Source organism: Camelus dromedarius, chromosome 4 (genome assembly GCF_036321535.1).
Source record: "Camelus dromedarius isolate mCamDro1 chromosome 4, mCamDro1.pat, whole genome shotgun sequence".
NCBI classification, from domain to species: Eukaryota; Metazoa; Chordata; class Mammalia; order Artiodactyla; family Camelidae; genus Camelus; species Camelus dromedarius.
The window spans coordinates 71,862,032-71,879,303 of NC_087439.1; the positions used below are offsets into that span (position 1 = coordinate 71,862,032).

A 17,272-nucleotide genomic window follows, 5' to 3' on the forward strand; every position below is an offset into this window, starting at 1 on the left:
TTTCAGAGGATAACCAACAAGGGATTTGCATTCTAACACAACACTGGTTTCATGAAAACAATAAAAGATGATGAAATATTGAATATTATGAACTTTTAAAATTCTCGAGTTCACACTGTTAAATAAAAGTGTTTTAACTCTCATCACTACTTGCAAAACATACTCTCTGCTCTCCACTCATATTTGTGGAGTTTTTTAGGGGGAGGGTTGTTTGTTTGTGGGGGAAGTAATTAGATTTATTTAGTTATTTTAATGGAGGCATTGGGGATTGAACCCAGGACCTTGTGCATGCTAAGCATTACTCTAACCACTGAGCTACAGCCTCTCCCCACTCACATTTGAAAAGTTAAGAAAACAAGACTTTGGCAGCAGTAGACAAAGCATTATTCCAGCACCTGCAGGAAAATAGTCACATGCCCCACTGCCACTTCCTGCTGGTGGAGGGATTCTAGAAGACTTGCCACCACCTCAGGAGGGGGAACATGGCACAGGGGAAACACAAACCTGGGAGCAGAAAGTGAGAAGCAAGGTCCTCGTGATGCCTGTTAGCTCTGTGACCTTGGGCACATTACATAACTGCCCCGAGCCTCCACTTCTGTACACAGCCCTATGTGGGGTGCACAGCACACAGGACCATTATGCTCAGTTTCAACCTTGACTACCACTTCTTTGCCAGTGGTGCTGAAAACAATGATGCTGCGCTGCCCTTCAGGTGCAGTGCCAAGGACAGTGAACAGCAAAGAGCATGTTCCATTGGGGGATTGTGCCTTAGCTAAACCTCAAGAACTCAAAACAAAAGTGGGACCAGAAAATTACTTTGCCCATTGTGTTGAGTGATTTAAGGCAACTTAAAGGAGCAACAGATTAAAATGTAAACTAACTGTGAAATTTATCCCTGGTTTTCCAGTATGACTTCTCTTCTAGCCTGGCTGGTCAAAAGTTTTATAATTAGTTCCCAATGATCTGGGGATTTTACACTCTTAATTTACGTGTGTTTGTGTGGGGCCATGGAGGGTGGTTTCAGGAGACAGAGGGGAAGAAGGAAGTGGGAGGAAGAAAAATGCGGAAGATGGTAATAAAGAGAAATCGATGCCTGACACTTAGATGAATACCAATGTGATTACCAAATACCTTCTGAAAACATCAATGTAATCAAGTGCCTTTCACCTCGTAATCCTAATATGTCTCATGAGTAGATTCCACCCCCTCCTCCCAGGGAACTAAAACTTCATAGAGGTTTGTCACAGTCGTTGAGTCAATCACCAGTTCACACACTGGTCATCTGAACCTAATATGCTCTTTCTGCCATGTTTTCTTTCTCTATATACATTTAGAAACTGCAGTGTGAAAAACTTACTTATCTTCCATTCACGAAGAAAACAAGTTCGCCTGACTCCTTAGGATGAGATGTTGTGCCAGAATACTTGGCTGAATGCACAGAAAGCACCTGCTGCCACATCTGCCTGAGACAGGGGCTGAGATACTCCCATGGGAGGACCACCAGCTGGACGGAGGGCAGCCCCGACGGGCGATTCTGGTCTGCTCTCTGAGTGTTTCCTCCAGCCAAATCCTGTTGGGCTATGCTCTCAACTGTCCTATTTCCCTACCTTCCTCTGCTACCCCCACTTTTCTCCTCTGTTAAGCCAATTTGGAATGTCAATCTCCGTTTAGTTCTTTCACAACGCACACTTCTCCCAGTCCTGGGGGTGACTCACTGGAATAAAATTTCTTCTTACAGCCAGCTTCAAGAGCCTTCTTTAGTCTTTCTTCAGTGAAATGGAACTGAATCACGTAGATGTAATGCATTTAGGTGCTTTTTTAGGGGTTAATTTATTTGTTTTTAAATTGTGAAACTAATGCTTATTTAAAAAAAATCAAAACTACAAAAGTGTATAAAGTAAAAGTGAAATTCCTCCTTCCCAATCTCCACTTTTCAGCATTAACTATTACCAGATTCCTCTGTACCTATACAGACTTTTCCCACGCACGTATGAAATATATGTACATACATGAATCTAGAAAGTGAAATCAAGTGATTCATACTATTTCAAAATTTGCTTTTTTCTAAGTTACTTAGGCCCTCTGTGCCTCAGTTGTCCATTCTGTGAAATAGACAAAATAATAGTATCTCTCCAGGGATTGCTGTGAGGAGTCAATCAGCTAATACATGTAAAGTACTTAGTACAGCACCCAGCACCTGATAAGTTCTCAATAAATGTTAACTATTTTTATTATTGCCATAATTTATTAAACTGTCCCCTATTAGTTTACACTGTTTTCCTTTATTCACTATTACAAACAATACTGCGATGAAAACCCTTGGGCTTTATCTTTGCACATTTGAGCACGTGTTTCTGTTGCACACATTCTGGGAACTGGAATTCCTGGGTTGAAGGGTCTGCATGCTGTGAGGTCTAAGTTGTCTTCCAAAATGTGCACTAATACAATGAATCAGTATGAGTGTCTGTTTCCTGTATCCTTCCCCAACGCTGAGTATCATCCACATTTGCCATCGTTCAAATATCTGGGGCAAATTGGCATTTCTTCAGTTGTTACGAGGTTTTCCATCTTCCTATACTTGGAAAAGACTAAGACTTTGTGAGAACCAAAAGAATGTGCCCTCCTACCGTCTGTGTCACCACAGCAACCAAGACGAGTCTTTAAAATATGTCAGTTCATGTTACTTCTTTGCTCTGCATTTCACTCCGATTAAAAGTCCTCACAATGGGCTCAAGTTTCTCCACGTCTGCCCCTCCTCAAGCCTGCTCCAGGCATGCAGGCGTCCTGCTGTTCCCTGACAGTCAGGCACCCTCCTCTCCCCTTGGGGGACCTCTCTCCAGCTTTCTCTCTAACATGCACTTCCTCCAGGTGCCTGCTTGGCTCAGACCCTCGGCATCCTCATTCCCTGACCTACTCCACTGCAACCTCCCTCACCCTCCATCAGACCTTCACTGTTCCTCAGCACTCATCACCGTCAGCCATACTCCACAGTTGACTTACTATATTCAGTATCTTCTGTCTGTCCCCCCTGACTAGAATATAATCTTCCCAAGGGCAGGGATCTCTGCTGGCTAGTTTACTGCTAGATCCGAAGTGACTAAAACAGTGCCTGCACAGAGTAGGTGCTCCATGGCTGTCTGGGGTATTATGAGAAAATCTGCTCTTTAAAGGGATTTAGTGTGACCACATGTAACCATGACCAGAATGACCTTCGCCTTTAGTCCAAGGCCACTGGAGAAGCTTTGCCAGCCCCGAGACAAGAGTCCCTGATTTGGGAGTGTGATGGGGAGAAGGAATGACACACTAGCCTCTAGTGCTTTGTCCCTCAGTGCTGACGCTTCTCTCTGCCATGAATGGAAATGGAGTTTTTCAGTGAGTATGTCTTGCTCTTCAGTCCCTGTCGATGTTTCCTATCACTGAAGTCCACTGGGATACATTTCTTATGATTCTCACAACTTTTCAACATTTTCTACCTTAACTGTGTCTCTCCATATATGCTATTTTTTTGAGATGTAATTCACGTACCATAAAATTTACTCTTTTAAAGTGTATAATCCGATGGGTTTTAATATATTCACAGGTTATACAACCATCATCACTATCTATTCCAGATCATTTTCATCTCCCTGAAAAGACATCTGTACCTATTAGCAGTCACCGTCCCTTTCCCCATAGGTCCTGGCAACCACTAATCTACTTTCTGTCTCTGTGAATTTGCCTATTCTGGACATTTCATGTAGATGGAATCATACAATATGTGGCCTTTGTGCCTGGCTATTTTCATTTAGACAGTGTTTTCAAGGTTTACCCATGTTGTAGCATGTAAAGGTACTTCATTCTTTTGTATGGTTGAATAATATTCCCTTGTATGGATATACCACACTTTGTTTAATCACATTTTGTTATCAGTTGATAGAGTCGAGTTGTTTCCACTTTTGGCTATTATGAATAATGCTATAAACATTTGTATATGCCTTTTGTGTGAACATATGCTTTCAGTTCTCTTGGGTACATAAGCAGAGTGGACACCTCCACCCTTGAGGAACTACCAAACTCTTTTTCCAGAGCACCTGCACAATTCTCATTCTCCCTAACAATGGGTACAGTTCCAATTGATCCACATCCTTGCCCATGCTTACCCACCGACCCACCCATTAGCCATGAGTGTGAAATTATATCTCAGTGTGGTTTTGATTTGCATTTCCTTAACAACTAATGAGTTTGAGCTTATTGGCCATTTACATGTTTTTGGGGAAATGTCTATTTAACTCCTTTGCCCATTTAAAAATTGGGTTATTTCCCTTTTTATTTTCGAGTTGTAAGAGTTTTAAAATACATTCTGCACATTAGATCTTTAACAGATATAAGATTTGCCAATATTTTCTCACATTTTGTGGTTTGTCTTTTCAATTTCCTGTAGTGCTTTTTGAAGCACAAAGGATTCTAGTTTTGATTACACACAATTTACCTATTTTTCCCTTTGGTCCCACAGACTCTTTAGATAGAGTATTTGGATCCATTCTGACAAGAAAAGGAGGGTGATAGCATATGGGGACAAATGAGAAAATGACAATTTTATAGTTCATACTAATAAAATTATTTAGAAAATTGCCTTTCACTAGAGAGTATAATTTCTGTTGGTGAATACAAGCCAACCATGCATCACATACAAGTCATCATCGTCCATTCCATTCAGCTGGATGGATTAAAGGGCTAGACTAATGGGGAGTATCATTCCAGAGGAAACCAGTTAGCCTTTATACCATTTAAAATATGATTTCTAAATTGCTTAAGCATATCTATCAAACTAAATGGAACATTTAAAATCAGCATCCTCTAAAAGCAATATTCTATGCAATGATTTTTGAACTGTGAAAATTTGTCTTCCAGACCCATCATCATAAAGCAGAGGACTGCACAGATTGCTGTGTTGGGAGAGTCACCCCGTCTTCTCCCAGAGTTTGCATTTGATTCATATGGGTACACTCCAAGGAACATAGGATCCAGGTTCGTCTCTTGGAATCTGGAATAAAAGGACAAATTTGGATATTTGCAACTGGCAAAATGTTTGTGACAAGTGAAAAAGAGCAGACTATAAAATAGGATAAAACTACCCAGAGGGTGACCAGGCAGTGAGAGATCTGGCAATGAGAGCCTGAGAAACAAGGAGGAACCCAGGAGAGACCAAGGTCGGGCAGAGCGGGGCAGCTACGAGAGTCATCATCTCATGCTTGAAGAGGGACAAAGGAAAAGTGGGATCAGCCTCTGTGCTGCTCCAGAGTGAAGAGGCTGTTTGCGGGGCTCAGGAAGAGCTATATGGGGTGCCAGGAAGAGCCAGAGTGAGAGAAGGTGGAGGAGGGACTCTCTCTTCAATGTAAGAAAGAACCTGTTTGCAGTCACAAGGGTCACTGTGAATCCCGGGACTTCCTCCCATCGTTAGAAATCCTGCCACTGAAAATGTCCAGGGAGAGCTGAGATGTTTGCTCAGCCAGGTGCGAGGGAGGGGCGGGGTGCAAGAGGGATTCCTGCTACCAGGGGTTGGGAAAGGGCCCTTCTCCCCTCGTGGTTCAGATCAGGAGTTGCCCGCACTCCCAGTGGTTCAGGTAGAGTGAGGCAGACTGTTGGAGTGGCCCGTATTCTTGGTCTGGGTGTCTTATGTTCAGGGCACAGTTCCTGAACTTCTATTCCTGACCAATGTGTCCTGGGATGGGAACAAAACCAGGCAGGAATGTACAATTGATGAATGAAGAATGAACCTTTTTTTTTTTTAATGGTGTAGAACTAAGCCCTATGGCAGGCAGCCTGCTCTCCTGCTCAAATCCTTCACGATTCCTCTCACCTTTTCTTCCATGGAAAACCACCATGGTGGGTGAATGAAACTTAACCACGATGACAGGGGGAAAAAATTCAGAGTTGTCTGAGCAGAACATACCATTTTTGTAAACTTGTCTTCACAGGCCATCCTAATCTTCTCCGGGGTCAGTGGACTCTTGAGCTTCAGAGGTCCAGGCAGGCCTCTCTCCCGTCGCGCTGCATTCACCGCGTCGCGGATCGCAAAGAACACCGAGCTGCCCAGGAATATCCCAGACTCTCCCAGACCCTGGGAGGGAAACAGCTCAACTAGATTACGACTCTCTTTCTCTGTACACATATTATGTATATGTGAATCTATAGGTACCTATGTGTATATATGACATATTAAATATCATATAACTTTTTTCTTAAAAAAACGAATTTACTATTTTAACCCGGTATTCCCATTCTTAGGATTCCAGCCTAAGGAAATGATCCCACATGGAGAAAGCAGATACAGGCATGAGGATGATTATTGACATGAAGACGAAAAATCAGATGCAACCTGATGGTAACAGCAGTTTGTGTTACTCTCCATGATATGGAATATTTTTAAAAATTTATAATGTTACATTATTTTAAAATGGAAATGTTTAATAGGGCTTTTTTTTTTTTATACGATCCTGACAAAAACCTCAAACAACCAAGAGATGAATGTAGCCCCTCCCTCCTGGCCCAGCTATCTTATAAACATGCATTTATTCAGACAGCACAGCTTACCTTAGATGAATACAGGGTATTTGAGTTTTGAGACGGAGGCAACAAAGAAATGTGCAGCTCCACGGGGACGTCACAGATGGTAGGGATTTTATATTGGTTTGGGCCACGAGTGTACAGGACACCCTGAAGAGAATAATTCAGTTCCTCTATTGTATAAAGTCCCATGCCTTGAATAAATGCACCTTCAATCTGAAGAAAAAAAAAGAATTTCCATATATGAGAAAATACACTTAACAGTAGCATTTCAACTTCATACTGTTAGTCTGAATTTTTAAAATACAGTGTAAGAGGGTTTTCAGCATGTCTTAGGGCATGTCTCCGAAAGTTTACTTAAAAGTTCACTTTCTAAAAGCATGTCTAAAGGACTTGAGTTTGAATCTCAGTCTGTTGTTTAAAATTATAGCCTCAAAGAGCCTGTAGCACAAATGCCCTGATTTTTTTCTGCCTATAAGGCCAATGAAACCCTCTGGGACTGGTTTGCCCGCAGACCCCAGCACATCACGAAAGGCTCTCAGGGCTCTGGAACCCTGTCAGCTCACCACACACCCTCGCTCACAGGCTGGCCGGCCTCACATCTTGGGACTCAGTTTCCTCACTTGTAACGTGAAGGGTCTGAACTGTGTGTGCTCCGAGTTCCCTTTATAGCTTCAGAATGCTCCAGTTCTTAGATGTCAGCATGTGGACAAAATCACCTTTCTGCACAGACTCCTGGTTTCTGGGTTTCTCCTTCATTTCCTTCCTTCCTGTGGCCACATTTTCCCCACCTCTGTCTCATCTCACTTCTATCAGCAGAGATGTCCTTCTCTACTGTGATCTTAGATGAATCTTCCTCAAACTCTAGACTGCCTCCTGGCCCAAGTCACCTCCAAGCACTACCTGTCCTGCAGAGCTTCCACCAGCCTGGCCCTCTGCCATGACCTACCCCCAGCCTCATGTCCTGCTCCTGTGACACAGGTGAGCGCTGTCCTCAGCCTCTCCTCACTGCCAGCCATGAACCCAACGTGTGCTGAATCCCAGGTCTTCCTTTAGGTTGATTTCCTCCACTCTTCTCCCACCCAGAATGCCTCTTCCTGCTCCAACTCTGACTACCTGGTCCACACCACTTCCTCCCTGAAGCCTGCTTTGACTTCTCCAGCCAATACATCCTTTCCCTTCTCCCATCGATGTCACCATTTGAGGCCCTCTGGTGATGTTCTCAACTGGAAGTAGGGAGTAGGGAGCTGAACTGCCCACAGGGGCTAAGGCAGGCGAGGAAAGTGAGAGAAGCTCCCAGAGAGTGTGTAACTCTAAAGAGGCAGCCAATCGACTTTTCCTCGTGGAAATGTGGCTCCAGTGTTGGCAAATTTCCTGTTTCCAGGAGACGCTAGACAGCTGAATATTCATGTAAAACAGCAGGCGATTTTTCAGTCCGGTCAATTACTTCAAATTAAAAACAAAATGTCTGTGGGCAAAACAGGCTACCCATCGATCGCGGCTGCTGTAACGATTTGGCGTTTGTTCTCTCAGCCCAGCGCTACACCCCTTGAAGCCAGAGCCGGTCAGCACTCAGCACTGCTTGCTTCTTCCAGCCCACAGGTGTGGGCTCACCCCGTCACCCCTAGACTTAGTCCTGCTCCCCGGCTCCCCAGTCAGACCGTACGTTTCTTCAAAATCCACCCAGAACACCTTTGTTCCCTTCCCTTTTTTAGATGGTAAGAAATTTGAGTTCTGTGGCTGCCCTGAATAGAAAGATTCTGACTAAGGGGTAGCAAAATAAGATGAACAAGCCAACGGGGCGTTTTCCTAGCAGGTCCCCCAGCAGTTTTGACTTTTACACACAGGAAGTGAGGCCGATAGGTTCCACATACCTGGCCTATGTCAAGGGCAGGATTTATGCTGCAACCAACATCCATGACGATGTCTGTTCTGATGTTCTAATAACAACAAGAAAGTAAAAATGTTTAGTTTAATGAATACAGCTTGGGGAGAGAGAGCTGAGAAGTGGTTCCTGTCAGGATGGTATTGGTGAGGAACCTTTTCTTGGGTCACATTACATTTCAGGAGAGAGAAACAACAAAGATTTTATTATGTCACAAAGTTTACTATGTGTAACTTTCAAAGTTATAAAATACTCAACCAGCTTAAGCACTGATTTTTTTTTTCTTAGAAATGATAGGAGAGAAAAATATTTGCTGGACTTTGATTCTGGCTGAGAGATGTAACATATTGAGTTTAATCCACTACCACACATAGAACGTAGGCCACAGAAAACAGGCAATGTCTCTGGCCCTCCTGATCCTTGTTGCGAAACTCTGTGGCTACAGCACAGCGCCACATTCAGAGTCCTCTGGCGGGGCGACATTTACTGAATCTCAGAACTCAGGATACATGAGCTAAGAAGTCTGTTATCTGCTATTTTAGATTGTTTATTTTTTAAAGCAGAGGAGAGAATAAATCTAACGTTACAACGTGGTGACCAAAAGTTCCCTGACAACCTACCAGTGAGAAGGAAGACGGCGGGCCCAGCCAGGTCGCTGGTGACACCTTCGCTCTGTACCAGATCTGTACCTTCTTTCATAGGACATGTGGTTCTTGTCATGACAGGTTCTATTTACAATTATTAATGGAACAAAGGAAACCCAAGAGTTTCCTTATTTGACCTGGGACTTTCATCTAACATTTTTCTTAAGAAAATCGGATAGTGATCCAGAATGCTTTAGTCTCATAAAATTTCAGGCACGCACTTCTCTTACTTAAAGGCACAGTGAACTGTAAAGTTCTCTCCAGTACCAGTTAGCAAGGCTGGGCTTCCAGGCGACCAGGGGCCTCAACTGGAAGTGAGAGGAGGTGTCTCATGTCTGCAGTGTTAGTGAAGATTTTGCTTTCAAGCGTGGACTTACTGCTGTTCGTCACTGTCGTTTGACAGGGCTGGAGAGACTGCTTCTAGGCTGTGGTAGCCATCCTCCAAGATGGCCCTCAATGACCCCAACTCCTAGTATTCACATTCTCATGCAGTCACCTACGCTCTACCACCACACTCCACACAAACCAAGGCTGGTTTGTGTGACCAATAGATATGGCAGAAGTGATAGCACCTCACTCTGAGATGAGGTTATGTAAGACTGTGGCTTGTAAATAGAATTTGTATCATTATTTTTTTAGATAAGGAACTATATTCAATTTCTTGTAATAAAATATAATGGAAAAGAATCTGAAAAGAAAAAATATATATGTATGTATATGCGTAACTGAATCACTTCACTGCACACCTGAAATTAAGATTGTAAATAACTATACTTCAATGGACAATAAAATAAAAAAATAATTAATTAATTTTAAAAAGAAAAAAAAGAGAAACAAACAAATAAAAAGATGGTCGCTTCTGTCTTGAGTGCACTCTCACTGGCTCATTCTCTCTTTTTTCCTTTTGGACCAGTCCCTCTTAGAGGAGCCAGCTCCATGTCCTGAGGACACTGAAGCATCCTACAGAGAAGCTCATGTGATAAGGAATGGAGACCTCTGGCCAACAGCCAGTGAGAAACATAAGCCTCCTGCCAACAACCAGGAGCTCAGAATCTTAGAATGGAGCTTCGAGTCGGATTCTCCAGCCGCCATGGAGCCTTGAGATGACTTGAGATGACCGTAGCCCCCCTGATGGCTTGGCGGCAGCCTCATGAGGGATGAAGAGCCAGAATCACTCCAACAAATCATTCCCAGATTCCTGACACTCAGAAATGGTGTCAGCTAGTAAATGTTATTTTTCAGCTGCCAGGTTTGGGGGTAATTGGTTACACACGATGGGTAACTAATACATAGATGTAGATTCAAAGGGAGGGAAGTTTTGCAGGAATAAGAGCAATTCTATCAACAACAAGAGGATTTTTGAAAAACAGGCCTCAGGGAGGTCCCCTGGTGGGATGTCACATGATGGCTTTTGTCTCAGGGTGATACCTAACCTGGGCTACAGATCTAGCTTTCACGAGGACATTTGTAAAAATGCTATTTCACACATTTCTTAAGATTGTTGAAATAAATCACAAGAACACACCACCTTAACATTCCACATTAAGGCTCATTATTACCTTGTTCTTGGCTTTTAACAAGGCCAAGGCACATATATTATATCAGAAAATCCAAATGATTAAGTTTTCATCAACCTTTTTGTTTGAGGGCAGAGGGATGTAGAAATCAGTTAGGATGAGACAACTTTCTGCTGAGCTCCCTAAGGCAGGACAGCTACCACAGCAAGAAAACCATGCTTAGCGCCATCACTGTTTTGTCCCACTTCAAAGCTCCCCCAAAGTGATCCGGTTTGAGTCAGAAGCCAGACAAGCCAGACGCTTGAATGGACAGGTTCCTTAAAAGTGTATGTAATTTCAAAGATTAGGCTGACTCCAGTTTAAAAACATACATGCTGGAGACAGATTAAGTGAAAACTTACATCCAATCACAGTCTTGGAACTTTCAAGAACTAGCGCTCGCCTCTGGGTAGGTTTTGGGCAGACTATCACATGACAGTTGTGGGGGTATCACAGTCTCATTTAATCTATCAATGATCATTTATTTTTATTGACAGTGGCAAGTGGCTTAATTTACTCCCAAAGGCCCAGCTACAAAGGGGAGAAACTAGAGTTCTTGAAGCAGAGTGTGTGTGTGTGTGTGTGTGAGAGCCTGTGTGCGCATGTCAATCTATGTGGGTATCTTCTCACAGCGTTCCTTAAAAACACGCTCTTAAACTATCTATAAAGCAGGACCTAGCTGGATAAAAGATACCAAAAGCTGGCTACTACCCTCCCTGGGCTGGCCTTTGGTGCCTGTGGGCATATGGTAGATACTGATGATGAAATCCTTCAAAAATGTCACGTGATGGCATTTCACACAGGAGGCCAGGACTGCTGGCACATCTACATGGAAGCCCCCTATAGGTTGTGCTTCTTTGTTAAAAGAAAACTCTTTTTCCTGTTTCCATTTTATTTATTTTTTGTAGAGGGGAGAGGAAGGTAATCAGATTTATTTATTTACTTTTTTTTTTTTTTTTTTTTAAGAGGAGGTCCTGGGGATTGAACCCAGGATCTCAGGCATGCTAGGCATGCGCTCTACCACTTTGAGCTACACTCTCCTCCCAATTCTACTTTAAAGGGCAGGGGATATAAAGAAGAGAGGCTGCCAGCTGTTTTTCATGGAAGCAACCACAGCCCAAAGCAACTGCAGAGCTTCTGTTTTCTTCAGGTAATGGAGAGAAATTATCCTCAGGCCAAATACATGGTGCCTCTCTGGTGCTCAGACAGATGGACTAAGCGGAAAACAGCCATGTCTAGAGTTCAACTTGAAGACCTTCCCAACGGGTACTGACCTTATGCGCCCCTGTCAGGCAGTCTATTTCAACCTCGGAACAGGCAGCTCCGTAAACAAAGTATTCGAAAGGATGGCCTTCGCCTGTCTCCCAGTTTATGTCCGACTCATAACCCCTGGAGGAAACAGAGTTGTTGAGGAATTCATGTTAAGTGATCAAGTCCCCTAACTGCAGACCACCGTGATTAAACAGGCTTATTAGGAGCTGAACTTAATTTGTAGGCACAGCAAACCAGACGAGTAACGTACAGCTCATAATGCATGCAATAAACCTCTTGAATAAATATTCACCTCTTTCTTATTAAATTGATTTGTCTGATAAAAATATCCAACCACTCCCTACCAGTGACTCCTGAAGCTTGGAAGTTAATTGCTGACTCTACGGTTATTTATCCTATTGCTTTTGGCTAATTTTGGGTCATGTAACCCTATTGCCATCAGAGAATTCCACCTGGATTTTACACCAAACACTGCAGCAAAGCTGCACACTTGCTGGTTCATCTGTCTTTCTGGCTCCAGGATTTAGCCTTCTGTGCTAGGGATCAGCCCCTTCAGTTCTCGTTCTTTGTCACTACTCTGGTCTCTCCATCAGGCTCCACGGCCTGCCCTGTTCCCAACTCTCCTTAAAGGGACACCAAAAACTGTCATGGTAGCAGAGGAGCATAGGCCAGCGGCTTGCCAGCACTTTCTACCCCTCTCTCCTCTGCTCCCTCCAGCCTGAAGGTGGGACTCCCATGACAACTGGCGAAGAGAAAAAAATCAGGTATGACTCTCTACACCACTCTGCTCTCTGATGGCTTTCATTCTCCATTAAAATAATTTGACAAATTTTTTCCCAAAGTGTCTGAGTTCTACTTGTTCCACATCTTGACAATGGATAGTTATTGTCCAGTTTCTTACCTTTTGCTAATCTAGCAGGTGTGAAGTGACATTTACCTTATTATGGGTTTAATTTGCATCCCCCTACCTTTGCTTCTTGACTTAAGGGACACACTGAGTTTTCAACAGAAGGTCAACCACTGCTGTGGATTCCAAGCAGTAACCCCAGAGTTACTCTAGGGCTACCCAGTATGATTTTAATCATCAGTTCACCTGTATTTTACTTGTGTGTCTATTTTTCCCAACAAAAGCCTTTCGGGGGACATTTGGATTAAGTAGTAGCTAAAAGTTCTTTATAATAGTGGGTTAACAGAAGGTACAAAATCATTTTTTTTTTTGCCAGAATTGCAACTAGAAATGAAATGTTCCCTCAAGACACTATTTTCCATAGCATGCGGTTGAAAGGACTATTTACCTGAAGTATCCAGTAGCTGAAAGACTAATGCTTTCATTGAAAGCAGCTTGTGCCTGTGAAAGAAGAGGAAACGCGATGCAATAAAAATGTTTAAAGTAAGAATCATCTGAGACTTCCATTCTAATTTTACTATGTGCTAAATAAAGCTGTCAGCAGCAATAACTAGGAAGGACCAAGATTAATTTATTCCTTTCAGCATTTTCCATCTCTGTAGGCATCTGTGGTTTACTGCTTGAAGGAACAGCATTCGTTCAATGAACATCATCATAATAAATGACTGCCATGGTATGTTACACTTATAGACTGGCTATTGTCAGCAACACATGTTTTGCTCATGAAGAATTTTATTTGGTCATCTGGAAAGACTTAGCCTATTAACATGGAACATTTCAGGAAACAATGGCTGCTCAGATGTTTAACTTTAATATCATGTCTCCATAACACTCTTAGGAAAGGGGTATAATCTTGCTAAATTGTACCATTTACACCAAAAGTTCTCCTGACTCTGCACTGTACACAGTTGGGTAATACACACAAAAAAAAATGCAGTTTAGGTCCAAGTCTCCAAGTCTGAGAAAGAAAAAGGTGAGAAGTGCACCTATTACAGAAGAAAGTGGGCTGAGTGCAGCATTTCATGATGGTGGAGGCCTGCCTTTCTTGCACCGTCTCTCTCTCCATCTTTCTCCAACCAGAATCTCTCAGTCTTCCTGGGCCAACGCAGCACTGGGCAGAGGGCAGAAATATGCCCAGAGAGGACTGAGATCTCCCGTAACTCTGAATTACAGAATGAGTCCTAACTCTGTGGAGTAGCAGGACCATTTCTTAACAAGACCTCCTAAATGTTATTTCCTCCAGACCAATGCTTTCAATGTGACATTCTAGAACTGTCAGCATGACACATACACCCAGCCCTCAGTGATATCCATTCCACAGCATCCAGTACTTTGGAGCCCATTATTCTGAAAAGTTTTCTAGCTGACTTTAGAATGGAGCTAGAGTGAAAGCAGACGAAAGGAAGTAGTTGACTATTTCCGTTCCATTTAGTGCCTACTATTGACCGTTGAATATATATCCAAATGGCTTAGTTTCCTATTTCTAAATGAGTGCTTATATGATTTTTACTTTTATAGGAGGATTCTAGCATTATCTTCCAATATTAGGAACAGCTGAACCCAAAAAAAGGAGAACAAAGAGGTTTACAGCTGTTACCTAGAAAATATTGGATCTTATAGGAAGAAACAGTAATTAATTCTTGCTTAAAACAAGAGTTCTGGACAGAAGAGCTGTCACTTTCTCTAACAGAGAATGATCGCAGATGTAAGAGCCCCTCCACCAGGCTGTGCTAAGACCTCCACGTGCCGAGCGCCAACGGCCTCTGCTAATCACCAGCACCTATTCATGTGCCCTATCTCCTGATATTTAATTCACACATCTCCCTCATTCTCCCCTCTCCTTTCTTTTTTCTAACATAAAACACAAAGTAACAGTGATACTCACCCAGTCCTTCCAAGTGCCTCGAGGATTCTTGCTGATGACGGGTTCAAGGCGCTTTAGGAGAGTTTGACAAGCATCCTAGGGATTATTTTTTAGTTAAAATTATGATCATAATTTCATGCAAACACCAATTTCAAAACCATATGATATGTACCATTACACAGGTTTATTTGAGAGGTCCACAGAACATGGAAAAGGGAGAGACCAACATACGAGAGGTGATGTGAAAGGTTTCATGGGCGTAGGGGTAAAGCATGAGCTGGTCTTAAAGACAGACCACTAGGACGGGGGCCTTGTAAGCCCCACTAAGACGTCAGGACTTAATGGAAAAACTGTTGGCAAACCACCGGCCACCATTTTTAAGCACAGTATGGTCAGATTTATTTTTTTATTTTTAATTTATTTTTGAATGGAGGTACTGGGGATTGAACCTAGGACCTCGTGCATGCTAAGCGTGCGCTCTAACACGGGGCTATATCCTCCCTTCTAGGTCAGATGTATTTTGTGGGAAAACTTGTTCTCTGGCTGCAGGAAGCCAGAGTAAACAAGGCAATGAAACGGGTGGACAGACAGAGCCTTGCAACAGTCCTGGCAAGAGGTGGGACTCCAAACAAAAGCAGCCGTGTTACTGCACCAGGGAATTGGAAAGAGGCATTTCTGAGTAGGATGGATAGGACTTGGGTACGAGTGAGATGTCAGGAGTGAGGGAGAAAGGAGGTGGCATCTCCCACTCAGGAGAGCAGCTGGGTGCTGTGCACTGACAGAGCCCTGGGCTGGGAGAAGGTGTGGCTCCCCCCAAGAGTGTGTGGGAAAGAGACAAGGACTGGATTGATTCTCAACACCTTCTGAGCTCCAGCCTTGATGGGGTTAATGATTTGGGTGCTGTCGGAGTGTTTTTTACCTTTACTGCCAGCCCATTGAGATCAGCCACCACGGACCCTCCAGCGACACATGTATTAGGGATGGTTTCTGTGCTTGTTCCGCGCAGGTGGATATTGGACAATGGCATCTTTAATTCACGACTGGCCACCTGGATTTTAGGAGAGATCTTCTTTTACTTTCCTTTGGTTCATCAGAGACCCACGCACATACCCACGTAGTAGAATGTGTGTGAAGCCCTCCTAAGCACGACAGGGACAAACAGCAGAACCACAAATTCTCCAGCCACGGAAAGTTCCTCTTGTCTAAAAACCCTGTTGCTAGTCTGGACCCCTCGTCCTGAGCATACTTTCTTTTTCTTTGACTTTCTTATGTGCAATAGCACCAGGAAGAGGAGGCGGGGCTCCGAGCAAAGGCAGGAAGAAATGCTTCCCGTCTTCATCATCATGAAATCAACACCTTTGAGGCCTCTCCTACGCTGCACTGCAAAATGTTAGCAAAGCTGACTTCATCAGATAGAAGAAGCCTTATCCACATTTCTGGAGATGCTCCAGGAAAAGAGCGCTTCTGAGAAAGGACGATGGCCTTGTTAAAGCAGCAGCACCAATGCGAGAGCCCGGAAGTAGAAGGTGCCAGTGCCACTGGCTAACATAAGGACTTAGCTGGCTGCTGTGTTCTTCCTTTGTGTTTAACGACGGGGCAAAATCATACTACTAGTTTCAACTGGTCCCCGACGGTCCCCGACGCTCCTCTTTCCTGCTGGTATAAAGGCTAGATAGTTTGCCCACCACTGCGACAAGGGCATAGGCATACAGAGCCCTCCCCCATCACTGGCTTTCAGAAGACTGTCTACCCAAATGCAAAGGCTTACAACAGAAACGTTTCTGGTGGTCCTATAAGGAAAACACCGAAGTCTCTCCCCGGAAAGGGGGAAAGGTATGACCAGACAATTCTCAAGTGAGTGATAATATGAAAGAAAATATATATTCAGCATCTCTGTAATCAGAAAAGTGCAAATTAAAGCAATCATGAGATACCTTCACTATCAAATTATCTAAGATTTTTTTAAACAACCCATAACATACAGTGTTGGTTAGTGGTGTAATGTGATGGATATTTTCTGGATAACATTTCGGTAATATGTGTCAAGTGATTTAAGATATATTCGGTGACCCGGTAATTCCATTTCTGGGAATTTATTTTAAAAAGTAATCATTGGTTTGATCACAGGTTTATGGACAAAAATGTTCACTGAAGGGTTCAACAATCGGAGATGGTTAAGTAAGTTATACAGACATCTACACGCAGCGTTAAAAATCACATTTGCCAAGAATTCTTAATGACGAGAGGGAATGCTCACTTTGTATCAAAATAGGTGGAAAAAACAGGACATAAAATTATATAAACAGAATGCTAGCGATTTTTGAAAAAGAAAAAAAGTTAAAATAGAAAGATCCCAAAACAGTGATCATTGCTAAGTGGTGGAATGGTGCAGGTTTTTTTTTAAGTTTGCCTTTCAAATGCTTTCTAATCTGTATATATGTATTATATGTATTACAATGATGAGCAAAACAGAAACAGTAGCTAAAAATTATTCTAAAATAATTGAGCCAAAGGAAAACTGTAGTCTGGTGAGAAATACCGAATGTGTTTTATATTATCAATTGTTCAGAATCCTTTCTATAAAAAGGGCAAGATATA

The 17,272-nt window shown here is 42.9% G+C and overlaps 1 protein-coding gene across 1 annotated transcript in view; it reads right to left on the reverse strand.

The window, feature by feature from the left end:
- Positions 1 to 2,225: 2,225 nt before the first annotated feature.
- Positions 2,226 to 17,272, reverse strand: part of LOC105099168 (aldehyde oxidase 1) — a 68,787-nt gene continuing 53,740 nt past the window's right edge. The window contains exons 28-35 of the mRNA XM_010991951.3: positions 15,594 to 15,722; positions 14,696 to 14,770; positions 13,199 to 13,251; positions 11,906 to 12,020; positions 8,421 to 8,486; positions 6,574 to 6,762; positions 5,933 to 6,100; positions 2,226 to 5,023 (exon numbers count right to left, since the gene is read on the reverse strand). Of these exons, the coding sequence (XP_010990253.3) occupies positions 4,973 to 5,023; positions 5,933 to 6,100; positions 6,574 to 6,762; positions 8,421 to 8,486; positions 11,906 to 12,020; positions 13,199 to 13,251; positions 14,696 to 14,770; positions 15,594 to 15,722 (846 nt within the window). The 3' untranslated portion in view covers positions 2,226 to 4,972. The remainder of the gene's footprint in view (positions 5,024 to 5,932; positions 6,101 to 6,573; positions 6,763 to 8,420; positions 8,487 to 11,905; positions 12,021 to 13,198; positions 13,252 to 14,695; positions 14,771 to 15,593; positions 15,723 to 17,272) is intronic.